This window comes from Durio zibethinus, chromosome 26 (genome assembly GCF_047325235.1).
Source record: "Durio zibethinus cultivar Kanyao isolate XHJ-2024 chromosome 26, ASM4732523v1, whole genome shotgun sequence".
NCBI classification, from domain to species: Eukaryota; Viridiplantae; Streptophyta; class Magnoliopsida; order Malvales; family Malvaceae; genus Durio; species Durio zibethinus.
The window spans coordinates 12,381,715-12,408,456 of NC_143187.1; the positions used below are offsets into that span (position 1 = coordinate 12,381,715).

General features: G+C 34.0%; 3 protein-coding genes and 3 pseudogenes across 6 annotated transcripts; 2 read left to right on the forward strand and 4 right to left on the reverse strand.

Annotated features, from left to right (window-relative positions):
• The first annotated feature begins 2,513 nt into the window (after window positions 1–2,513).
• Window positions 2,514–5,695, forward strand: LOC111275207 (uncharacterized). The gene is made up of 6 exons (XM_022860388.2): window positions 2,514–3,030; window positions 3,305–3,961; window positions 4,057–4,506; window positions 4,850–5,022; window positions 5,203–5,386; window positions 5,479–5,695. Exons 1-6 carry the CDS (start codon window positions 2,623–2,625, stop codon window positions 5,572–5,574), a joined length of 1,968 nt encoding a protein of 655 aa, XP_022716123.2. The 5' UTR covers window positions 2,514–2,622; the 3' UTR covers window positions 5,575–5,695.
• A 178-nt stretch (window positions 5,696–5,873) lies between these two features.
• On the reverse strand, window positions 5,874–8,485 carry LOC111274276 (uncharacterized; annotated as a pseudogene). Its single transcript, XR_016334185.1, has 4 exons — window positions 7,451–8,485; window positions 7,232–7,351; window positions 6,985–7,139; window positions 5,874–6,801 (listed from the first exon to the last, which is right to left on the reverse strand). The product of XR_016334185.1 is annotated as an uncharacterized LOC111274276 (transcript).
• Window positions 8,486–10,108: 1,623 nt separating this feature from the next.
• On the reverse strand, window positions 10,109–13,050 carry LOC111275209 (aminomethyltransferase, mitochondrial pseudogene; annotated as a pseudogene). Of its 2 annotated transcripts, none has more exons than XR_016334037.1 (3): window positions 11,506–11,529; window positions 10,963–11,081; window positions 10,109–10,844 (listed from the first exon to the last, which is right to left on the reverse strand). The product of XR_016334037.1 is annotated as an aminomethyltransferase, mitochondrial pseudogene, transcript variant X1 (transcript). The 2 variants fall into 2 exon arrangements; XR_016334038.1 differs by lacking the exon at window positions 10,109–10,844 and adding an exon at window positions 12,921–13,050 and having other exon boundaries at window positions 10,960–11,081; window positions 11,506–12,080.
• A 948-nt stretch (window positions 13,051–13,998) lies between these two features.
• On the reverse strand, window positions 13,999–18,550 carry LOC111275208 (dihydrolipoyllysine-residue succinyltransferase component of 2-oxoglutarate dehydrogenase complex 1, mitochondrial-like). Its single transcript, XM_022860389.2, has 15 exons — window positions 18,267–18,550; window positions 18,090–18,158; window positions 17,918–17,980; window positions 17,734–17,800; window positions 17,599–17,626; window positions 17,286–17,356; window positions 17,114–17,188; window positions 16,878–16,933; window positions 16,690–16,734; window positions 16,351–16,620; window positions 16,104–16,198; window positions 15,752–15,842; window positions 15,556–15,666; window positions 14,634–14,828; window positions 13,999–14,412 (listed from the first exon to the last, which is right to left on the reverse strand). The coding sequence occupies exons 2-15, from the start codon at window positions 18,132–18,134 to the stop codon at window positions 14,221–14,223; spliced, it is 1,404 nt and encodes a 467-aa protein (XP_022716124.1). The 5' UTR covers window positions 18,135–18,158; window positions 18,267–18,550; the 3' UTR covers window positions 13,999–14,220.
• Window positions 18,551–18,951: 401 nt separating this feature from the next.
• On the reverse strand, window positions 18,952–20,523 carry LOC111318814 (putative F-box protein At4g22030 pseudogene; annotated as a pseudogene).
• Window positions 20,524–23,470: 2,947 nt separating this feature from the next.
• LOC111318815 (peroxisomal membrane protein PMP22-like) lies at window positions 23,471–25,612 on the forward strand. The gene is made up of 7 exons (XM_022921686.2): window positions 23,471–23,854; window positions 23,960–24,058; window positions 24,430–24,531; window positions 24,694–24,769; window positions 25,022–25,092; window positions 25,185–25,270; window positions 25,372–25,612. The coding sequence occupies exons 1-7, from the start codon at window positions 23,783–23,785 to the stop codon at window positions 25,424–25,426; spliced, it is 561 nt and encodes a 186-aa protein (XP_022777421.1). The 5' UTR covers window positions 23,471–23,782; the 3' UTR covers window positions 25,427–25,612.
• Window positions 25,613–26,742: the final 1,130 nt, after the last annotated feature.

The window sequence follows — 26,742 nt, forward strand, 5'->3', positions numbered from 1 at the left end:
TCTCAAAAATGTATATATTATTGAAAATTACAAGACTACAACTTAAGTATGAAAAGCCTTAAGGGACAGCAATGATATTTGTCTAGCCAATTCTTCCCTACAGAAATTTCATAAGTGAAATATAATGAACATGTAGCTACTATGAAAGCTAGATTTCATATGTTTATCAAGCTTTGATTCCCTATCATTATGCCCTTTTGACTTTAGATCCAAGAAATTATGATTTTTACATGAAACCATCACGAGCTAGATCAAAACTCAATAAATGGAAGCCTTTAGAAATAACTTTTATCAAACATTTTAGGATTTTGCCTTTTTAGTCATAAATGAGAATAGTATGAAGAAAATATATGAAATTGGTATAATCACCATTTCTTCCAACATCATCCTCATCCATTCAAGGTGAATGAGACTAGACATGTGGCAATGGTGATTTTTTCTTATTTTTCCACTCGCTGAAACACCATTAGGGAGCTCAATGAGCAGAGTAATCATCATATTCAAGGATGGAAGCCACCATTTCAGTTTACTTCCTTCATTAAGATTTTAGGGTGCTTGATCAGCTCAAAAACACATATGTCATCAAAATCAAGCTTCAAAACCTAAAAATCCAGTAAAATGGCATAAACTCCCAAGACTCCAATAAACCATGGAAAAGCCCAAAGAGCCATGTTTAGTATGATTTGTTTGACTACAATACATGAGGTAATCAACCTCAGATGAAATAACAAATTCAACGGCAAGCTACTTTTTTAGTTTTTTTTAGTATTTTCTTCATCATCCTCACTAAAACCCTTAATATAGACAAATTCTTTTTAAAGTCATCTTTCTTTTTTTTCACAATCTTACATAGAGATAAGACGAAACATAGAAACAAAAATCTTTCTTAGAAATAGCAAGCAAAAGTATAGGACTCAGAAGGCCAAGTCCCTTATTTATACCTAACTAAAAGGTAAAAGTGAAATGATAATATACAGATCACTTCAATGCTTCTTGAAGGGTGAAAAATCCAAAACCATTAATACTTCTCCAACCACCCTCTTGAGATTGGTGAAAAAATAAATTCACTTCTTGAAATCGATGTCAACGTTAATTCCCTTTGAAAGACTTTTCACTCACCTCTTAAAATCGATGCATTTGAGAAAATGCAACCATTTAATGGCCATAAAAATAGTGCATTTTGAAAAAACACACCCATTAAATGTATTTGACAACCTTTCACAGAAGCTAGACACGTAGTGTGTCTAGCCGCTTTGTTAAAAAACACGGGCATATGCATCACACTACCCCACCGGACATGTTCTGACCACGTGCGCTTTGCAGATAAGTAAAAAAAATTTTCCTAAGTCTCACCTCCTAGTCCTTGTGACTTTACCAACCTTCTAACTTACCCAAGGATAATCACTGGTTCCTAGCATGATACATTAGCAATTGAGCTCACCAAAACATCTACCTCAACCACAGGGACATCTCAACATAATCACTCACTAAAGATGCTTATCTCACTTATAACAAGACACGTCATCACATCAAGCTCTCCAAGACACAAAGAGCTTCACCAAAGCACTTTTGCTCTAATTTTTTTTTATTATTTTTTTTTTCAAACTTAGGAAAATAGTCTAAAAGCGGTCACTTTATAACCCTCTCAGACCTAAGGGATAATTATTATGTTTAAGTCAACTGAAGGATTCACCCAAGGTCCTACCAATAACTTGTCAAAGCAATCACTCTAAAACTGACCCATTAGCACTCAACTTTCCTGGGATCATTAAATGTGACCTATGCCTGCCTAGGATTATTAAAATCAATTTTATTACACTCATATAGACCTTTATTAAGCTCCACATAGATATCTTATCAACTGTCAACTATATCAGTCAAGCCATCATCTTGATCTCAAGTAAAATGTTAGTGAAAAATCAAATACTCAAAGTAACATAGACTAAACCAATCATCCTCTTAACTTTCTCTCTATAGAAGTTTTCCACACACTTCACAATCCTTATTTTCTTCCTTACTTCCTAAACCTACATTAGGTATCATACTGACTTAAGTATTAGAGTGTGTCCCAGAGTAACAACTCTAGTACCCCTTGGCCATATTTTTTGGTTGCAAGTCACAATTGTCTTTCCTTTCCACCTTATCTCTTTCTTCTCAGCTAAAATATCAAAAAACATGTTTAGCAATTTTCAAAGTGAAAGCAAGTTAGAATAGCTTATTCTTTCTAATATAGATTTTCCAGTGCCATAAGTATATTCATCACTCTCATCTCAAGCCAAATACTAGGAGTGAGATTCGTTTGGAGATAAATGTGTCTTTTTACTTATGCCAATGGCAATTATTCGTTTGGAGATGAATTATGTATCAAGAGGCTAGGGCTTGCGGGAAAGGGCGTGGGCGAAAACAGAAAACGATGAAATTCTTATTGGGTTAGGCTAAGCCTAAATTCAGATTGAGGTCAGGCCCAAAGTCAGCCCATATTCAGAAAACTCTATGCCGCTGCAAACTCCAATATGTCGTCTCTCTCTCGCCGTCTACAAACCACAAACCTCACTTTCTTAAACCCTAAACACCGAGTCAGACTGCGTTACACCGTCTCTATTGACTCAACACGAAGACACAATGGCGGACGTAGTTCAATACCGTCTGGAGCGCATGGTAGACGAGCTCGACGACCTCGAACGGCGCGGTCTCTTCACTCGCCGCGAGATCGCCGAGATATTAAAGCAACGCCGCAAGTTCGAATATCGACTCAAGCGACCTTCTCCTCTCAAGCAAGATTTCATTGCCTACATCGACTACGAGACTCAGCTTGACTCGCTTCGCCAACTCCGTAAGAAAGCTGCCACTCGTGAACTCGTGCGCCAAGGCAAGAATACTAAGACGAGAAAATCGGTCTCCGATTTTGCCTCCGTCTCCAGAATCATGGAGATATATAGACTCGCCGTGATGAGATACAAAGGAGATATTGAGCTTTGGTTTCGGTACCTTGAGTTCTGTAGGCAGAGAAAAAATGGGAGAATGAAAAAGGTACATCTTTTATCTATTTTTTCTGCTTGGATGCTGTGAAAGTTAAGGAAATGGAAAAAAAGTATAGTTTTTTGGGGTTAATTTTGGTTTTGGGGGGTGAATAATTGATTAAATTTGTCGATTTGGGCGAATGAAAAAAGTACACCTTTTATTTACTTTTTTCCTGTTTGGATTCTGAGAAAGTGAAGAAAAATGGCAAAGAATAATTTTTGGGGGTTAGTTTTGCTTTTAGAGGTGAATGATTGTTTTAATTTTTTTTTTTTTTTAAATGTAGGTTTTGGCTCAAGTGATTAGGTTTCATCCTAAGGTGCCAGGAGTTTGGATATATGCGGCAGCTTGGGAATTTGATCATAATTTAAATGTGGCGGCTGCTCGAGCTTTAATGCAGAGTGCTTTGAGAATGTGTCCTAATTCAGAAGACCTTTGGGTAGAGTACCTTAGAATGGAACTAACTTACCTTAACAAGTTAAAAGCTCGAAAGGTTGCTCTTGGGGAGGATAAAGGAACTTTGGCTCGTGATCAGAAGGATGCCGGTGAGAAGCAATGGAAAGAGGAAAACAAAGATTTGTTTATGTCCCTTGATGATGAAGAAAGAGGAAATGATGATCATGGGTCAGATGAAGAGTCTGAGAAGAAATTGAATTTGTTTTTGGAGCATGCTTCAGGTATACTTAAAACTATATATAATGAAGCAATTCAAGCACTTCCTTCTAGTTTTAGCCTCAGGAAACAATTTCTTGAGATACTGGAAGCCATAGAGGTGGCAGATTCAGAGGAGCTTCTTGAGGAGATACTGGGTGGTATGAAGAGAGACTTTTCAGCTGATCCGGAATATTGGGATTGGCTAGCAAGACTTGAAATGTCTGATGCCTCACCTACAGGGAAGAAGAATGAAGATGCCATGCTTTCTCAGTTGCAGAAGGCAGTTCAGGTATGAAACTGTTAACTATATGTTACCGAGTAAATTTCTTGCAATCATGTCTATGAAATCATATATTGACTGTATTATCTCTCTGCCATGTGCAGTTGTATGAAGAGGCAACAAAAATTGTGCCTTCGGCCAAGATGTTTGATTTGTATTTAAAGTTTTTGATGGATGTCATTGCTTCTGAAAGAGGAGAAGTGGAAGCCTCTGGCCTATCCGATCATGCCTCGAGTTACATTTCACATATCTTGAAGGTTTATGAGACGGCTGAAACAATGGGGTGTCTTACGGAAGAACTTGCTTGCCAATATATTTCATTTTATGAACAACTTGGGAGATTGGAGGAAGCCAAGAAGGTAGCGCAGAAGCTTTGCAGTGGAAAACTTTCATATTCTGTAGAGTTATGGCTTTTAAGGGTTTCAGTAGAAATTAGATGTATCACAAAGAATTCTCTTTCTCCTAGCAAGGCTGATGCATTATCCATCTTTGAACTTCTCAAAACCGTTTTAACAAAAATGTCAATATCAGAAGCTGAAAACTTGTGGCTAATGGTATGTTTCAGCATTAGTTTATTCTTGCTTTTCTTTTCTCTCCTAAAGTCTCTGATTTTTATTGGTTAATCATTTCCCTTGTGGAGTGAACTTGGATTACCTCATGCTGCAACTGAAGCCGTGATTCGCCTAAATAATGTAGCAAAAGATCATAGTAGATTTGCTTATTCAGTTGTGCTTTATTATCTGCATTGTTTGTACTTGAAATATGTATTATTTGAAGTTGTGAACTGCATATGAGCATTTTATACTTTTATTTCCTCATTTTTTTTCCGTCAGAAACAATAAGACAATGAAGTTTGTGAGCATGAAAGCCCCGTTTTAATGCTATCTCATTCTGCAGGCTCTCAAATTCTTTATAGACCAGAAGAAGTATTTTGAGAAGCTGATTGAGCTTTCTCTCAATTCTATAGCTAGATATGGTGGCAGTGAGAATGGATTTTCTCTGTCTTCAGCTGTAGTTAATTTCATTCTTCAAAAGGATGGACTTCAACATGCTAGAGAGATGTATAAGCGGTATGTTATTTCGTCTTGTGTCAAAGTTTCTGGGTGCTTTCATTTTGCCTCAATCATATTTCCATAGGAATTAAAAAATGACTTGTATTTGTGTGTTGAGTAGCAAAATAAGACTAAATTGCCTAGAAATCCTTCCTTGATGTTAGAAGTTTCTAACTTTGCATCTTCTTCAAATTGTAGATTCCTCACTCTACCTCATCCAGGTCTTGCTCTATATAGAAATTGCATTGAATTAGAGTCAAACCTCGCGTCTCTTGGTGATGAAGCTTCTCTTTCAAACGCCCGAAAGTTGTATGAAGCTGCACTTGCAGCTTATGACCAGGACGCTAGCTTATGGAAAGATTACTATTCCCTGGAGACTAAGGTGAGCTTCAATGTGATTTCTTTCATTTGACCATTGTCTCGGATTTCGACTTGTATTCTGTGCTGCTCACTTTCTTTCAACTCCTTAAACAGTTGGGAACATCAGAAACTGCCGCTGCTGTCTATTGGCGTGCTCGGAAGACACTTAAGGATTCTGCTGTAGATTTTACCTCCCCAGATCAGTTATAGTTTCTGTATATGTTAGACATTTGCAGTTTTTATGTTTTTTCCATTATCTTTATTTATTTAAACTTTTTCATGGTTTGAAGAGAAAACTGATTAAATGGAAATTTTTTGAGTAAATTTTAAATCATGTGCAGTACATCAAATTTATCACATGAAATAATTCTTCTTTCAATTTCTATTTTTCCATATTACTTAATCATCAAAATTATCACATTAAAATCCACTCCACGATCTATGCATGGCCGTCTTGTGAACGATGGTAGCAATAACAATGAGCTTAGACTCAGTCTCTACAATCTGAATGAGAAGCAAAAAACCGTAAGTTATATAGGCAATTTTTCAGTGTTCTATATGTTCCTGCATCATTAATTTACAAAAGAACCAAAGCTCCAACATCGGATCCTAAGAAAATCAGATCTCGTCAACGTTGAAGCACTTATACTTTTGGCCACTGTGGATTAACTAACTGCACAAGCCAGCGAAACCAGTCAACAATTAGCAATAATAGGGAGGGCACATGCAAAAGGATAACACCAACATAATTTTGAACCAGAAAAATATTATTATCCCATCAAGGCATTTGTTTCTTATACTAATGGATCACTATCTAACCAATTTGTTAACTTAGGGTCCATAATCATTGACAAAACTTACTCTGCAACATATATTGATCAACCAAGAAAAAGTAATAATTGAGAACCTAAACTTTTTAAGCCCGTCTGGAGCTCAAAGTCCTTAGTTACATCATCTATTTCCGTTAACAATTCACTCACCTCAAGCGTGTTAAAAACTAATCGCATTTGGCTAGCAACTGATGGCTCTTCGGCACATCTGACCACAGCCATTTGCTCTAGCTGGAGAGTTTTTACTGGAAGCCTTTAGCAAAGCTGTAAGAATGCATCTTTCAAAATCTACTTTTTAAATATATGCACACAGCAGATTCTAGGATGACCAAAGAAATGTTAGCATCTACTTTTCAAACACCATATAAAAGATACAAAAGCTAACATTTGACAAAAGTGGAGGTTTTTCAACCAGTATTCTAAAAGCATCTCACCATGCCATTCCTCTTATAAAATATGCATTTGCTATGAGAGCACAGAAGCCTTTACACTGATGCAGGGTGTCATCTGACACTGGACGTGTAGATGACCATCTAACTATAGTAGGCTGTGGTGTACAAAAAATGGTAATGAATATAATGCTCAGCCATCAAATACACTCATTAACCTGCATGGTCAAGTAGGAAGTTTTCATGCAGCAAATTTCCTTACCACTGATGGTTTCAAAAAAATCTTTGAAAGAGTTTATAGCGCTTCAAACAAATGGACGTAGCTAAATTTTTGAATATTACCGGTATACTAAAGGATCTCTTGGACAAATGTAAAAGCTAGAACATGTAGGATCACTCACCTCCTCTGCACAAATCTGGAATCTCACACTGGTGCTTCCGCCATAACTATGCATTACTTAAATTTTGATCCCAGATTCCTTCATAGCAACAAGTTCTTTCCGCAGTCCATCTGTGCAGCCCAACGGATATGCATTCACCCAGCACTGATGAACTCCTGATACAACATCAATCCAACAGTATTACGAGAAGGCTGCATATCTGTCAACCTTTTCCACAAAAATAGATCAAGCAAATCACTGAATCTACTTTTATGTTGTCACCTCCTCCGCGGTCAATGGCATTCCTCTATTGCCTAAATAAGCTGATTGCTATATTCCGTGATGAACGATACTTATTATCGGATGAAAGAGAACCATGCGATTGGCACTACAGTTAAAATCATAATTCGAACATGTAAAACACACGATTTTATTTAAAAAAAAAAAAAGAAGTAAAAAGAAAGAGTTCAGGTTCAAAAATCCTGACCAGCCATCTCTTTGGAGCGACTTGATGTGATACAAGAAGGGTACTAAGCTTACTGGAATCTTTCCATGAGGGCAATGAATTATGAATATGAACTACATTATTACAGTGAACCCCTTGTAGGCTATGGTAAATTGCAGCACAAGGCAGTTTACCATGAAGGGTAGTATTGCCTAGAAATGTCTGGCTTTTGCTGATGGGTCCCGGAGGATTTACCGTTAACATCATCGAACCATCCTAATATATAGCCTTCAAAAGAGGAAAAAAGGAAAAAAATGATACCAGTTAAACTACCCGACATTTACGGGCAATCAAAACAAGAAAATTTCAGAGCTTTGAGAAAAAGCCATCAATAAATTTGGCGATTAAATTCGAAAGCTGTCGACTTTGTTATTCATAAACATCAAACAGAGTGGAATTGCTAGTTTTCGCTTATGTGAGCTTCACTATCAATTCATTTCATCGACAAGCGATTCTTGTCTTCGTTGATTAAAACGCTTTCTAAAAGTTGGTAATTGAAATCAAATAGGATACAAGTGATCAAGAACTAAACCAGAAAACTTTTAAATTAAAAAAAATAAAATAAAGGAAGACGCCCTAAGATGGTTTTAGATGAAGTCGTCTTGGAGAGAAGGGATGATACAATCAGATGTGAACAAAAAAAAAAAATGAAGAAGAATCTTTTGTTATAGACTAATGCTTAACGCCACGAGTTATTTGGATGGTTCCCAAAAATTCATTTGTTTGAACGAAATTAAAACGATTTTTTTTTTATTTTTCTTGTGAATAAAAATTCAGTTCAGAGAAGCATGTCGGAACCCGGAACTTCATTTGCCATAAGATGACAAAATACTGTAACGTATCCCCTAAGCGGTGCCGGTTTTTTTGGCTGTCATCGTCCTTCCATGAACTTGTTTTTGACCCAAGGAAAGAGAATCGATCATGAAAATTTGCCAATTTACTCTATTTTCCTTAATTTTTCTTCTTGATATATACACACACGAGAGATTACTTGCATACTTTCTTAGTTTTTATAAATCGTTTCTTATTATTTATGCCAATACATTTTATGATCTGTCCTATAAATACACGTTAAATTTTAAATAAATTAAAATAATTATTTTTTAATATAAAGAATTTAGTGATATTAAATATATATTGAAAAATAATATTTACATTCAATTGTGACAAAAATATCTAATTAATTTAAAATTTTATATACTAGATAAATACGATTATATTATTAAATTTAATTATGAATTTGTTAAAATATTAATTCTTTATAAAATTATAAAAAATTACATAAGTACAACTTGATTTTTCTTTGCAATATATATTTTTTATCACAAGAATGAATATGTTTATCTAAATTAAGAATGAGATAATTCTCATTTATATGAAACTATATAATGAATCACATAGAGAATAAGAAAGAAAAATAAAAAAATCAGCATAGAAAAAAAAAACTCTACGAAAAATCTTATGATTCAGTGTTTAAGAATTTACATTGTGGATAATGGATAATTTTCAGATGCATAATATTATTCTTGACTAGTGAATCAAATCGGTGTTGCTTCCATAAATCAAATAAATCTTTTGCAGTAATTTTGATATATAGTATTTTTCATTATATTATTAGATTATCTTTCACATTGTAATGTTAAAACGTGATTGTATAGAGTAATTAGAAATATTGTAACAAATGAAATCAACAATTGCAATCATTAAACATATAAGGGTATATTTATCATAAAAAAAATTAAACATACAAACTTAATATAATACGTGTATTATTCTTTCTTAATAATATTTTGATAATTTAATTTATAATTTTGTATGAACTTTAATTTTAATTAATCTAAATTAAATAAATGAAAAATATAAATATATTTAAAGACTCATAATATGTACCATTAAAGAATATAAAGAGTAAATTAAATTGTATCTTGAAAATAAAAAATTATATATTTTACTTAAGATATAATTAAATGTTTTAGGGGCATGCTCGTTTTGATATAATAATTTAGACTAAAACAATTAGTAATTGAGCAATAGGAGAAAGATTTTGTTTATATTTTGTTAAATATCACGAACTTATATTATATCACAACCCAGAAGATGATAAATGTATTTTATATGAATTTGATTGAATTATTACTTATGAAATTGAACAAAAAAATTTAAAAAAAAAAAAGATAAAGAGTAAATTTGGGTTAATTTTCAACAACACATTCATTATATCCCACAGATAAATTTTAATGTAGTTTAAATTGATATAAATTTTATTTGTAAATTTTTAATTAATTTAAATTTTTTTAAAAATTAACAAATAAAAAGCTATATGTTTAATGACAAATAATCTTTAGTAAATAAATAAATAAATGCTAAAATTTGAAAGATAAATTTTTTATTTTTTAAAATTCATAAAGATATTTATGTTATTTATTTTTATTACTTTTATATTTAAATTTAAATAATTAACCAATAAAAGCTATATATTTAATGATAAATCATTTTTATTATATAAATACAAATGCTAAAAATTTAAAGATAAATTTGTTGTTTCTTAAAATTCTTATGATATTTATATCGTTTATTTTTAATATTTTTAAAGTTTATATTTTTATATATAGATGATATGTTAGAATTGTTCTATTCGAGAAAATTGGAAGTCAATAATTAGGATTGAACACATCACAAGCAAGAAACTCAGCAAGTAATGTCATGAGCTTCTTGCAAATACAAAAAGAGGGGACATTAGTATTGATTGCCGGCAGCGGTTAAAATAAATAAAACAACTCAAAAACATGAAACAATCTGAAAATCATGGAGCTGAACTGTGAATTTGATCTATGATGGCTTGTAATATTTTGTTGGTACAAATGGCATTTTTGTGACAACACCATCATAGGCCTTTCCTCTTACCAAAATCTTAGCTTTGGTGCCTGCCTTGTGTAATCCAGATTTCACGTATCCCATTGCTATGTTATTCTTGAGGCAGGGGCTGAATCCTCCGCTGGTGATTTCACCAATGTTGTTTCCTTTATCATCCTGAATTCCACTGTGAGATCTTGGAGGTGGGCCTGTGGAGGTGAAGCCGACACGCCTGATTGATGGACCCTCTTCCAGTTGTTTGAGGATTACCTCAGCCCCAAGGAATCCACCTTCGGCTCTCCTCCTCTTCCCTATGGCCCATGTCAGTCCAGCCTCTACCGGTGTTGTATGTTGTTCCATGTCATTACCATACAAACACAGCCCAGCTTCAAGTCGGAGACTGTCTCGAGCTCCAAGTCCTGTCAACCTAACCTTCCCTTCAGATTTCTCCAAGATTGCTTTAGCTAGATCCACAGCTTGTTCTGAAGGAACTGAGATTTCAAATCCATCCTCACCAGTGTACCTGGAAAATAGATTAAAGAGACTACTCATCAGTTATACTCCATAGCATCCCAACAAGTGATAACATCACCATGCCAACCATCTCTTTCAATAACAAGAAGAAACAAATGGAAGATTACCCTATCCGAGTGAGAAAGCATGTTGCGCCATTGATATCCAATACTCGGAATTCCCCAAAATATAGCTTGCTCAAATCATCCTTTGTCAGATGTTGAAGAACTGGGGCAGCAAGAGGACCCTGCAAGAGAGAAGACATTTACTTCAACTTTTGAAGAGAACATTCCACTATCTTCAAATTCAATCAAATTGCATCTTCCTAATCCGTATCTACCATCATTGATAAAAGAAGACTACATTTTCTATGTATAGTGAGAGGCAAACTACAAACAGAAGTAATAAGAGCTGAACGAAAAAAATAATAAAAATACATTAGTTCAAACTTCAAATGCTACAGGCAAGTCATTTTCTCAATAACCTTAAAACCATGCAAGCAGACCAAACTATTAAGGCTAAGGACAAACTTTGCGACTAAAACTCAAGAAAGTAGGAAAGTATGCATGTTTGACTCAACAATCACCAGCAAATTGAAAGGAAGCGAAAAAATTAATCCATAAAGAGAATCAGACATGGAGACATAAAATTGGAATAGTCTAGTGACTAACCTGGAGAGCTAGAAGAGATCTCTCATCATGGATGTGCCATGAGACACCCCTCCTTTGGCCTTGAATGCCTTCATATGCTCTTCTATGTGAGCCAGATCCTTATCCCTGCAGCCTGCATTCACAACCAGGTATATGTGATCATCCTTCACTTTGGTGATCACGGAATCATCAATTGCCCCTCCCTTCTCATTTGTAAAGACAGTTAGAGTTCCTGTTCCAGGGGCAAGCCCAGCAACATCAGCAATGACAAGCTTTTCAAGGAACGGAACACAGTCCTTTCCCTTAAGGCTCAGCCCACACATATGGGATACATCAAAGAGTCCACCATTCTGCCTGCAATTTACGGTAGAGTCCATGATTGAGTCCTTGTACTGAATGGGCATGCTCCATCCGGCAAATGGGACCATCTTCCCACCATTAGCAATGTGGAAATCATAAAGAACAGTCTTTTTGAGATCAGCCACCAAAGCAAAGTACCGACGTGCTACAGCCTTCTTGTCAGCCTGAGCAAGACGGTGTGTAATCGATTGCCCAAGTTGCCAAAGGCTTCCCCTCATCATCTAAAGTTGAAATATCTGATGAAGAGTAACCTTTCAGAAATAAGCAATAACACAACATCGTAACACTAAGAATAGCATTCACTTTCCATTTCAAAATTTTGGCAGTTGAAGATAAAGAAAGTATGCTCAGTCATGTCTAAGGAAACACAAGGTCATGCTCAGTCATATGTAAAGGAAACACATGTTCAAGGAGATTTACACAAAAAATAAACAACTAGAGCTACCAGTAGTAAAGGAAATCCTGTTTGGAGCGTTCTAATTGAAAGGGGAAACTGATTTTAACAGCATTGTGCCATATATGGCGCTCAACTATAAACGTTGGTCATAAAATGCCGAAGGTGAAAAACATGATAAACACAAGGCAAACAAAATAGAAGCATGCTATATTCATGTAAAGCCTACATTTCCTTCACCTTTTATTTCTACGGAAGGGTGGTGAATGATGAGGAGTAGTTCAATGGAAATGCTTACTGGCTTCGAAATCACACACGCAACGGATCGATCCAATTTCAATGTTACAACCCAACACCATAATACCAACCAAAACATCAAATAAATTTCTTCACAAATGATAACCCAAGAAGATCTAAAATCATCATTGAGATATCCAATAGAGACATTCAACAAATAATCAGACCATCTCCAACAAAAACCACGCCATTATACCAAAGTTTTTGAGATGCAAGTGATCGGAACTGAAAAGGTTATTTAACGAAACAAGAAAAGAAACCAATGCTGTCATCAAGATCTCAATCATGTTCCTCAAAACATCACAAAGGAAAACAAATGATACCTAGTTGTTAGGCATAAAACTATTACTGCAATATCAGAAAACCAAAAAGTGAAAAAGCTTACAAGGAACCCTTCTTTGCGTTCTTCTTCTTCTTCAAAAAGAGAGCAATTCAGAGAGCGCGAAAGAGCATCTCTCTGGCAACTCCGGGCTAATAGATAAAAAAGGACAGCCTTTTATATATATATATATATATATATATATATATATATATGCGTGCGTGTGTGTAAAAGAAATTACATGGATAAAAAATAATATTTTGGAATTAAAAAAATAGCTGGTTGGTAGTAAAGCAGTGGGTGGAGGAAGGTTTCTCTGCCAAATCAAGAAAAACAAATAGCCAACAAAACCATATCATCGGCGAGTGGTGCTTAAGGACTTTTCAGCTATTTCACCACTTCCCAATCTCTGTCTCTTTCTCTTCATAGTTCATATCCTACTCTCTTGTACTGTTTCTCCTATCTACTTACTTTATCTAACCGCTGCCTGTAATGACGAGGAATCATCTAGTCTATGTTTCTGCTTTTGTTAAAGGTTAAAGTGTGGCGACCCAAGAATTCGGTCCCCTAGAAGTGAGGAGCCAGTTACAGTGCCAACTTGGTCAAACGTAATTGGACTGTGATTGAGCTGAGTTTAGAAACGAGTACACGGGATTCGAGTAACTGATTGGGGGACCCATGTAGTTGAGAGATATCAATATGGAGAAAATAATTAACTACTAAAAAGGAAAGAAGTGGAGAGTTCGTGAGGTTTGGGTTGGATTCCATGAATTGTGGCAAATGAGACCATTGCCAGGTCGATGGTTGACTGCTACAAATTGTTTTTAACCCAAGCACATGTGGTGGGTGGCTCTGGAACCGGCCAAAAATTTCCTCGGAATAGGATTGATTCGTTAATCTGTAAAAATAGGTGATTAATTGATTAAAGAGTTTCCTTTTCTGTCTCATAGTGTTTTGTTTGATTGTCTCAAAGAAAAATAAGCCGCTATTCTTTATAAAAAGAAAAGTTGATTTACTGTATAATAGTAAGATAGTAAAGGGGAATAGACAAAACCTATCCATTTTTCTCCCTCATCTTCAACTGTTGAGAAGATTAGTCATTCATTGACTTAGCTGCTTGTTTTCTCCATTAGCTAAAGGAAAATCAATCAAAACAAAAGGGATGCTTTATGGACAAAATATTCAACCAACAGAAACTTCTGTCACATGAAACTAGGCCCTTTAACATGTCAGTAACACTAGGGAAAAATGTATTGCTATTTATTCGACACCAATAAAAAGTATGAGCATTGCTATTTATTCTACACGAAGAAAATACATGCTATATCCCAGCCCTGCTAAAATCAGAGTTCTATAAATGGTTTCCTCATATATCAAGCAGCAGTCTCCGTGGATCCTCCACCACATCCTTAATGCGACGCAAGAAGAACACCGCCTCTCTTCCATCAATCAGTCGATGGTCATATGTCAGTGCAATGTACATCATTGGCCTTGGAACAATTTCTCCACCAACAACCATTGGACGGCTAACTAAGGAGTGCATTCCCAGGATAGCCGACTAATAAAGTCAGAAAGGACAACTGTTAGTAGAAAAGGACTTGGAACAAACATGTAGGATCTAGCATATAAAACAAGCCTTCACACAGATTATTGGCTTATTTCCCAGAAAACAATGTCTTAACTGATTATTCACTACTATGAGTTCATGAGAATATGTGCTAGATTTGTGTGTGTTGACTGGACACGGGGTGGGAGCAAGTTGACTGTAAAGAATCGCACCTGAGGGGGGTTAATAATTGGAGTACTTAAGAGGCTTCCATAAACACCACCATTAGATATTGTGAATGAGCCTCCAGCCATCTCATCAATTGATATAGACCCATCATTTGCCTTCTTAGCAAGGGTGTTTATTTCTTTTTCAATTTCAGCAAAGTTCATTCTATCAGCATTTCGGATTACTGGAACTACAAGGCCCTGGAAAAGCAAGTAAAAGGAGGCAGCCCAATTTCAGATACAGATGGAGAACAAGAAACCAAGATACAGTTGAGGGCTTTTGCACATGTATAGCAAAAAGGTGTAGAATGCTGGCAGAGAATATGGAAAGCAACGATAAATTGCAAGAAGAATATTCTTTACACTAAATTATCAAGTGAATGAGTTTTGCTAGATGAGAAACACCCGAGAAAAAGGATCATTTAAGGAGACTACAAAATTCTAAGATTATGAGGAGCATCTATTTCCAAGAGCTCAATGAAAAATTAGAACAGAAGTGAATGATAGCAATGCCTTGAATTAAAACCTCAAGAAATATAGCTCCAGATTGAACTTTAAGGTAAATGGACCATAATACTCACAGTTTTTATTACTTTGTACACAATTTAATTTTCACCATATTTGTTTCTTTAACCAAGTTTTTTTTACCATATTTAAGGCTTCAGATGTCCCAAAGAAGCTGCATATTGTATTCAAATAGAACTTGGGATACGTAAATGGTGTCTGATAGCATTCTTTTCTTAACTGTTCTTCCATGCAATATTTGGCATGAAATCCTCTACAACTATCATGGAAAAGATACCACATAAAACTATAAACAGCATAATCATGCAAATAGAAGAAAACCGAATGTAAGATTTACTGCAGAAAGAAATCCCAACAACATTATTAAATCACTTTATCTCGATTGATTGAAATTGTGACAGACCTTTGGAGTACCAACAGCAATACTGATGTCAACATAATCTCTATAAATTATGTCGTCCCCGTCAATTACAGCGTTGATCATTGGCTGATTCTGAAGCGCACTAACAGCAGCCTGAAAGAAGATGAGACATTTTAAATGAGGATTGAATAGCATACAACGACGCAAACACACATCTGCATCTCTTAGTGAATGATACCTTCACAAATCCTGACATAAGTCCCAACTTTACTCCATGCTTCTCAACAAAAGCATCTTTATAGTCAGACCGGAGCTTCATCAAATTGGTCCTGGAATTATACATCAAAGTAGAGGGGCAAATGAGCAAATAAGTTATTACCAACTTCAAATAACATGAGAAAGCTGTGAATGCTGAGTAGCACAACAAAATATGTGTATCCATTTCAAACATGATCAAAAGATATAAGTTCCTAACAGCATAAATTCTATGCCTTGTAGAATCATAAGGACCAGAAGAATAAAAAGTTAGGCAAAGAGAAGAGCAGGAATTCACATTCCACAACATTACTATAAAAAAGGGTGGCAGTTACATATCAACTTCATTGAATGTAGTCAACATTGCAAAAGTGTTTTGGGAGTCCTTCAAGCGTGTTGCAACACGCTTTCTAAGTCTAGTCATAGGAACCTGAAATCACAGAAACTGCAAGATGTTAAAGTAGCTGCAATTTTTCCCTTTGATGATGTACAATAGACAGCAAAAAGAAAAGGTTAGTAAATATTATGTGCTTGTCCTAAGAAATATTATGAGTAGAAAAATACGATTCCTATGGCACTTACTCTTCTCTCTCTTTCTTTAGGAGGAAGTTGAGGTTCCTTAGCTGAAGGTCTAGAGGGAGGCAGAGAAGGTGCTTTAGGCATTTCTTTGCTCGGTGGAGTTTCTGCTTTAGGCTTCTCTGTCTCTACCTTCTTTGTTTTTGCAGAAGAAAGCTCCGAAGCTGTCTTGCTAGGCTTTTCTTCTGATGGAGCAACATGAGTTACACCACCAGATTTTGAAATGACAGCTATCTTGGTCCCTGGTTCCACGGTATCACCTACTTTGGCCACCAACTGGAAACAGACAAACATTAGCTTAAGATCATATTAAGTAGACAAACTTGAAATGTATCTGATATTTACCTGTTCAATTACACCAGCTTCAGGACTACTTACATCAATTGTCACCTATTTGCATCATATAAGAAACAAAAAAGCCTTAATTATTCAGAATAGAGAAGAAAAATATTATTTGCAGTTGATGCAAACCTAGTAATGGTCAAAACTGAAGACATGGATGCTTAGAAAGAATGTCACCTAGCTGACAGTACCTTATCAGTTTCTATTTGTGCAATTGGCTCATCTACTTCTACACGATCACCAGGTTCTGCTCCCAAATCACAAAAAATAAGAGGAATTAGAGTTTTAACAAACACCTAACCAAGATGACTAAGTTCCATTTAAAAAATGAGTATATAATTTGCATCCTTTCAAACAAAAAAAAAATAGTTTAGGGAGGAAAAAAAATGACAAAGAAAGTTGAACAATAACCAGTTGCACAACATACGCTTCAAAAAATTTGCTAGAGTGCCATCGGTGATGGATTCCCCCATGAAAGGAACAACAGCGTCAACAAGTTCACCTTCATTGCCAAGAGAGAGCATTTGAATTAAGGACTGAAACACATATTTAACTTGAAGAAAAAATAGAACCATGAAAGAATTACGAAAATGTCTTACTGGTATCAACAGAAAATGATCTAGTGTGGACACACATTGAAGGATATGTTTGAACAAGCAATAAAACTTCCCTGTATAATACAAAAACATTTGGGAGAAAAATAAGGTACAACTTGAAACAGAAGACCAAAATTAGATACAGGAGAACATATCTTGTTTGTTTTATTAATTTATTACAAGCTGCTTCATGTATCATTGCATTTACTTTTTCATGTTTCATATTTAAAACTTAAACTACAATAAAAAGAAATGGAAATTGTTTCAAGATACAAAGACCAGTAAGAAATAGCGGCAGAAGACATGATAAACAAACCTTAGAGGCTTTGAGCCAACTGGAAACCCTGTAACCACATGAACCCAGAAAAATGAAAGGAGCATAGTAAATATCTAGATTTCTTTGCCGCTCACAAGTAAAGAGATAGATAGATATTGGGCAATTTCCAATTACCTCTAGAACTAACAATTCCTGAAATTTGTGATGACCCTTTTCTGGAAACTAAAGTCTTTATATAGGCCTATAGAGTATAAACAAACAAATAAATAGGAAGCCATTAATGGAAGTGATAGCAGATTCAACCTGGGTAATGTGAAGCAAATTATATAAATCGATAGTATTCGAATTGAAGATTTACCTCATTTGAAGTAGAAGTGTAACATCGTGAAGATCGAGCATCTAGGAAGGATTGGCATATTAGCTGGGCCAACAATAAAAAAAAAAAGGCACAATTTTTTTATTACATTGTAGAAAGTACGTAGAAAATGGCAAAGAATAATAATTGAATAAACAAAGTAGTTAAAACTGACTGAAGAAGAAGAAGAAGCAACTCTCCGCCTCAAAACTGCCCACATAATTTCTGTCTTCAATTAAAACGCCTAAAGAAACAAAATTTGAACAAGATATCTATCAATTTCTTCAAAAATAAACACAACTTTTGTTTATATATACCCAAAAAAAAAAAGAATAATAAAAGAGAAAACAACCTAGAGGCAAAAGAAAGATAGGAAAAAGGATTGGCTTTGGCCTGAAAAGGAGAAAAGTTTCTCAACTGAGTATAGAACGGAGAGAGAGAGCTAGCGATCTACGGAGTATCATTAATGGCGACTTTTCTCCACGATTAATGGAGTGGATGTTTTCCATTTTTAACTTAAAGAAAGATTTTGGCACTTTAATTCAGTGATTAACAATTTTTTTCCCCACTGATTATAACATTTTTTACTCTACTCATCGATCGGTTTCCAAATCAGACCTAATGTATGATATATATGAGGATTTATGGCCTGATTAACGCATTCTTTAGCGTTAGGTGTTTTTACGGAGGAAATTCATAGCAGATTGATGGTCCAACAATTACTGGGCTTTGAAATAACTAGTTGGGCTTAAATTTTGGACCCAGTCGAAGCATACAATGTTGAACACACATTCAAATTTAGTCAACGTTTCCTTACCCCGTAATTGAACAAGAGTCAAAATGTCAACATAATAATAATATTATTATTATATTATTAGGGATAATCAAAACCGTCCAATCTCGACCTTTCCTGATGCTGTGATCTTACGTCAGCCAATAACTTTCAATTCTTTTACTTTGAAATGTAAAATTTCTGACTCCAAATGGACATAAACAAAGTAGAGATTACGCGCATGGGAAGGGAAAAAAAAAAGATGTACATTATTGAATAATTTTTATGCATGAGCCATGAAGTATATGTATATATAATGTTACAAATTATACAAAAAATTATCAGTGGTTGAATCAAAGAATTAAAGAATAATCCTTGTAATATGCACATTTTCTAATCATGAATCTTCCAAGATCAAAACAGCTTGCTTGCAAATTCATCAATGGGGCTTCCTTCTATTCGAGAATAACTGGATCTTTTGGCTACATCTCTCAGCTGTGACAAGCTTCTTCCCAACTGCAATGCCACCTTCATTTCAAACAGCTCCCCATTTTCTCTTTTCTCCACCTCACTTTCATCCAGAGTTGATTCAATTGATTCCTGCACAAGTTTAAAGAAGCCGGCGTTGTTTCTATACATCTCAAACACCATACCAACTTGGCCACCGTGCTCAAATGTGTTAACAGCTGAAGCTAGAGCTCCTGCAACAGCTGGTACTATTGCTGCCCATGTCCCATTGGAAGTACTGGCCATAAAGATAGATGATACAGCTGCAATTCCAGTTAGTAATGGCCCAGATTTAGCTAAAACTTTGTTTATCTTCAATGCCTTGTTGCCTAGTCTTTCATAATCTTCACTGTCTTTTCTCTTAATCACCTCAACCACTTCTCTCATTTCCATTTCCAGCTCCTCAGTCCACCCATTCCTCTCTGCCTTTCCATTGAAGCGCTTTTCTTTGTTTGTTTTTTGAGACTGGTTTTTAGGCCACCAGATAGCAGGCTCTAAACTTTCTGGGAATTTTTCAAGCATTACACCTATCAAGGGAAGTGGGTAAGCTTTATCAAGGGCCAAAACTTTCTCCATAGCATCTTTCACCTCTTCTTTGCTTGGAGAACCAACAGCAAGTAAGGTTTGTATTTGGCTCTGAAGCTGCTTAAACAGTCTTGTTGCATTACGTTGCTCTTCGACAAGTTGTGAGGGTTGGATCTTGTTCATCAAGGCCAACATTCCTGTGGCTGCGGAGAACAAGAGAGTGGATGCCAACTTCAAACCCAAAACAGAAACCCCAGCGCCGCCAGCTGCTGTAACACCAGCCATGGCTGCGGCAGTAAGAGTGATCATGTTAATGGAGTTAAGGAGAAGGGTGTTCCAGTTTTCTCGTTGTTCGCCGATGTTTTTGTGCATCTCCACTCTATCAACAACAGCCTCTAAGATAGCATAAAGTTGAACAGTAGCCATTGAAACAGATGAGCTTTCTTGAACCAATGGTGTCCTATTGACAAGCTTTACAACTGGGATTTTGTTCATGAACCCATCCCTAGTATTCAATTCCTCGGACAATTTTTGGGTTGGTACTTTGGGAACCGAAAATCGGATTGATGGAAGCTTAGGGACCGACATAGCAGCATGGATTTGCTTTGAAGAAGAAGAGACTAGACAACTAGAAGCTTGTAAAGAAGCCATGTACGTGAGTAACGTGACAATGTTTTTCTTTAAGATCGATCTCTTCTGTTGGTAAATTTGTATGAATCGTCTGTAGGAGAAAATAAGTAGAACGTCGAGATATGCGCTTTGAGCAAAGGAAAGAAAGATTTGTAGATGTTGCAAAGCTGAGGGAGCTTTGGAGGCTTATTTATAAGCAACCGACGAGCCAACGATTAATAACTGATTTGATGAAGTCAGGTCAAGTTTGGAAAAATTGACTGACCGATTGAATTGACTAAGCCCTTTGCCTTTGGCTGACCTATTCGCCTTCATAAATTTCAAGATAAAAGATATTATTTCTTATTTGGGCTCATTGATTTGGCGTCTTAAGGTAAGAACTCGATTTCATAAAGATTGGCATCATAGTGGAAAGACATTGGCAAGGCAGGTTATCTCATAAATACGGTCAAAAATGCAAAAGATTATGTTTTGTTAATTTAATTATTGTACTTCCTCATCTCAATTTGTCTGTCTTGTATTAATTTTCACGAAATTGAAAAAAAAATTAACTTTAATATATTTAATATTGAAATTAAAAATAATTATTAAATTAAAGCTCTATAATTTTTAATGTTAAAAAGTAAAAAAATCATAAAATATAATTTTAAAATATAAAAAATTAAAATTTTAAATATAAAAAAATAAAACATAATTTTAGGACATCTAAAAAGAAAAGATGAACAAAGAAAATGGAATAGAGGAAATAATTGATATGAAATATCTTTGTCTCCTAAATACGATCCTATTTGCATATTTTTAATTATGTCAAAATAATTTTTCATTTAAAAAGTTAAAGAAAAAGTATTGTGACTTTCTTTTATTATCTTTAACTATAATTATTATTTTTTTCAAAATAAAGAAATTCAAGTAAAAATATATACTTTTAATTAATGAAAGTCAAAAATCAATTTAAAATCATTTAAATTTTATTCAAAGTAAAAATCAAAATCCAATGAAAGAAAGAATATAATCACAATATTATTATGATACAATTATGATTATAATGATATGAGTACTTGAATTTCTTCTAAATTGCATTACAATGACTACAACAATGTCAATCAACATATTAAAACCTTCTCATGTCATTAATATGCTTGGTGGTATGAGATCAAAACAACTATATTTATTATTCACCAAAACCTAAAAAAATGAACTAAATATTTTTACATTATGGCATGCATGAATGATGCATTTAATTAACCAAAAATGTGACTATTTGAATTTATATCCCCAAACTCAAATTTAAGTTTTGTTAATGACTTTTCATTATGTATGTGTTATTGTATTTGATAGTGTTGTTTGCGTTCAACCTTTTTCAATCTTTCTTATTTCTTTTTGCATTCAATTTTTCATTATAAAGCAACCTATATGGTGTTAGAGAAAATTTTGTATAAAACAATTACGTCAAATTAACATATATTACTTCCATTAAAATTATATCATATAATCATATTGTTAAAAGAAAATTAATTACTTATTATAAAATAATTAATTAATCTATTAAAATAAATATTTATCATTTAATTATCACGTACGATGTGTAATAAATGATGAATTTTTTTTATATTATGATTACATGATATGATTTAAATGAAAAAGATATCTATTGATGTGAAATAATTATTTCATACAATTCTTTTTCTATAGTTTTACTTATATATTTGATATTTAAGTTTTGAATTATTTTGAGTGTAGTTGTAAATTATATTTAGATACTACCATCGTTTTGTTGACTTTTGTAATATTCATTTGAGTGTATGAATTTCTTTTTCTTTTTTTCTTATTCAACAGAACAAAGATATTACAATAATAGTATATACCTTTTTTTTATTTTTTTTATTTTTTTGTATATACTCTGAATCTTTTTCCATATTGGATGAGATGACTTGATCATTGTATGTATTTGGAAAATTCAGGCGATTGCTGACAATAATTAATTTTCAGGGTCGTAAAAACATGTTTTGACTTTTCGTACAAATTTGAAAGCATTTATTATATTTTTCTCAAATCTCTATCCCAATAGTTATTGACAACTCCGTCAACATAGCCTTCCCTATATACTTTATATTGATCAGGATTTCGTAAATACAGATGAATTTTGAAGTCTTTCACCATTCCCCAATCACTTGCATGTACAGTATAATTAATAGAACTAATATATGTATTTTTATTGACTATGCGTTTTAATACTTTCCTATTGCCAAAAAATAAATGGACCTTCCACTTTTTCCCTAAATTAAAATGGAATTGACCATATAAAAATAACTCCAACTCACAATAAAAAAAGTTAAGTTAAATCTTTAAGATAGGCAGTCTTCAATTCAAAGTATGAGGAGGGAAAGGAAGAAGATGCTGAATTTCAGTTTTAATAGTTGTAAAAAAAAAAAAAAAAAAAGGCAAAGCGGATCAAAATTTTGTGATATGTTGGGACTTTGGAATGATATATTCAAAGAAGAAATATTTTAGGTTTGTTAATCATATTTCTTTTTTGGTATAAAAAATTATAAATGTAGATATTTAAATTTTAAATATGTTAAATATTATTTTTTTAAAGCAATTACATGAATTAATTAAATTAAATTTGGAATCCATAAAATGTACAAAACCTAATAAAGCTAAGGCCATATTTTATTTCATGCATATGACCATGGAAAGATCTCTAATAAAGATGGTCAATTAATTATATTTTGGCTTCCAATATTAATGCTAAATGTTAAATTTGAGTTCTGCAACATATGTGAATCAAACAAACGACGAAAACAAACAGGAGGAATTGACCGTCGGAACCACTATTGATATATATATATATTTCTTGGGTGTATCATGGCCCATGAGAGCCAAAGATAATGTTCGTTTCACGTGTAAACGGCTAGACTTGCAATTGAGCGTATATAATACAAACAAAATAAAAATTAGAAAAAATGAACTTTAATTTCTTAATTAAAACAAACATAATTGCAGATTAAAAAATGTTAAAAACTTTCTAAACTGGATTCCTTTTTCAATCCAAATACCCCTAGCCGTACATAAAGAATAGTCCAAAGCTTATATACAACAGCAGAGCAGCCCACACCGCTGAAGGACAAAACGGAGAAAAAGTATATATGCTAAGCGAGATGCTTATCCGTTGATTAACCAATCTAATCACAGATTTTAGTTAACAACCCTTCAAAACGATCGGACAATCCGCCCATCAAACTACAAGCACGACCAGACCACCTGCTTTATCACGAACATGTCGTCTGATACGCAATCATCCCTTTAGTTTTCTCTGACTTTTTTTTTTGGTTGGAAAATATCAGTATTGCTCGAGAGTCAAACAGAAACCAAAAAAGCATAGATTGAAGGCAGAGCCAGGAGCTAGGAAGACTAATCGGCTGAAAAGAAAAATGGGTTCGGTCGCCAAGAAGGGATTGCAGAAATACTTGTTACAGCTTCAACATCACCCTTTGAGAACTAAGGTTTCCTTTCTGTTATATGTTTTCTTTGTTTCATGTGAAAAAGGGTTTGGGATTTGTAGACTAAAAAAAGTTGAAATTGATCAAAATTTGCAAAAACTGGTGCAGGCAATTACGGCTGCGGTTTTGTCAGGGATTAGTGACACTGTTTCTCAGAAGCTTTCTGGAATACCCAGACTTCAGCTGAGACGTATTCTTCTCAAAATGGTAAAAGTTCATCTCTTTATTTCGTTTATTATTCCCTTCATTTTTACTGCTTAATTGTATTCAAGGTGGTTGATTGCTTGATTTGTTCTTTCTATTAGATGTTGCTCCGTTTCAGAACTTTGGGTTAAATGAAAAAGTTATGTTAATAGATATTTTAGGAAAGAATGTATTTGGGACTTTATTTACGTGGCACTAATAAGTGTATTTGGGACTTTATTTATGTGGCACTAATAAGAGTTGCTAATGAGAGGAAGGGGAAACTTTCTGCTTCTATGAATGCATCAGAACGACTAGTTTCTGAACCTTTTTCCCTTTTACATCTGCTATATTATGTATTTGCCATTGTCTAAAGCAGTCATAGCTAAATGCAGCTCTTTGGATTTGCTTATCTTGGGCCATTTGGACATTACATGTATATATTACTCGATAAAATTTTCAAGGGGAAGAGAGATTCCAAAACTGTTGCCAAGAAGGTATTTTACTTGCTCATTTCTCCAATTATCCAATAAAATTCACTTTTCGGTTCTATTGCTTCGAATTGGAATTTGGATATCATATTGAATTCAATTGATCAATTCAATTCTTATTGCTAAGATTCATAATGAAGGGTCTAATGCTGAATCAAATCGTATTAGGTTGTGCTGGAACAGTTGACATCTTCTCCTTGCAACAACTTGCTTTTCATGATTTATTATGGGGTGGTCGTTGAGGGTAAGTCGATGTTAGATTATACGATGGGCAAAGAGACTGAATCTAAATTGTTTCTCTGGAAAATAACTTAATGACAGTTTAACATTTGTGGCGAAATCTTTTTCAGATGGAGGCCATATAATCTAAGACATGAAAAATATTAGAAAATATAGTACTTAAAGGAAGGCATTGAGCATGATTTAGTTTCCTTGCCTTCTCAGTGGATACAAGGAATAGCTTTTTTTGTAGTTTAAATGAAAATGTGAAATGCAGGAAGACCCTGGATGCATGTGAAAACTAGAATCAAGAAGGAGTATCCCAAAGTACAGTTGACTGCATGGACGGTATTGCTATGTTCCCATTTTGAGTAAATAGGTTATTGATGTGAAAAGATGAGCACTTACATAACTTACAACTTAACTGAATGAAATTGCAGTTCTGGCCAGTTGTGGGATGGATAAACCACCAATATGTGCCACTGCAGTTCCGTGTCATTTTCAATAGCCTCATTGCTTTTTGCTGGTAAATACATTGTTTCATTCCCTCTATACTTCCGCCCCAGAAGTGTATACAAATTTACTAACAAGGTGATTCTTTTTATTCTTTTAAAATTCATTGTTCAGGGGAATATTTCTGAATCTACGGGCAAGATCTATGGCATTGCCCAAGAGTAAATGAATGATCAGACACCTTCGGTTCATTTGGATTGATTAATAATGCCAGCCCTGCAATCCATACTATAAGCACGTTTTTATGTAGCTTGAAGCTTATTCTGTGCAACCATGAGCTAATAAATATAAATGTTAAATCTCATTTTGTGGTACATTGGTGGAAAGTTTGAATGTTAAATCTTATTGTCTTGTATCTTGGCGGAAAGTTTGATTATTAGCTTGATCTTGACGTCGGTGTTTGGCTAAGCAATAACATTTCAGAATCTGGGCTTTCTTCACGGTCTTACATGTTACATCATAATCATGCGCTGAATCGTTAATTGAAATGGCAAGATGACGATGTTATGGCCTAATATATGTACCCTTTGTTAGGAAACTAGTATCCATTGCATTCAAGAGACGTGAATGAGCAATGTTTCTTAAGTCTCGAGGCATCCCTGTGGGCACCGTTGGGACATTCATACATGAGAACATGATAGCCAGCAACAAAGCGAGGTCGTGAATACTGGTTAGTCTAGGTTTTTGTTGGAATTGTACCATCCTGGACCGGCAATCTTTGAATAGAATTTAGATGGAGGCTGCTGATTTAAGCATTTGATCTAAATCCTAGCTTCAGGGTTCAACGTTACGTAGGGGTTCATTTAGACCAGCTCTTTCATTCATGGCCAGCCGAAGACCGCGTTGCAGCCTGTTCTAACCATAAAAGATTTCTTTGTTTTGGAAGTTGAATTCGATCATCTTTCAACAAATTTTTGTCTGCCTCATGCTAATTGGGACGTAGTTATTTGTCAAGTAAAAGGCACGAGTGGGCCAAAAAGGGATAAAAAAAATGTAAAAATGACCGTAATGTTGAAGTATACATGATAATTTGTATTATTATATTATATTTTGTATTAGATATTATATGAATAATTTTGATATGAACATCTCGTGAATACATGAATGATATAAATAATTTAAATATGAATATAATATATTTATTATATGTGTTATATGCGATATGATATAATTAATATAAAATTAATTTATATTTAACTCACATAACATAACATAATACAATAACATAATTATATATAAATAATAAAATTAGATACAATTAATTCATTTATTTAAATAAAAAATATCATTTAAATTAATATTTTAAAAAAATTATTTAAAAATTAAATATTTATAATCTATTTAAATATCAAAATAATATGATAAATATGATTATTAATTTATTTTTTAAATAAAATAAAAATTTAAATTTGTTTATATTATAAATAATATCATATTTTAAGTATACTATTATTATTATATATGAATATGACACGAATAATATTA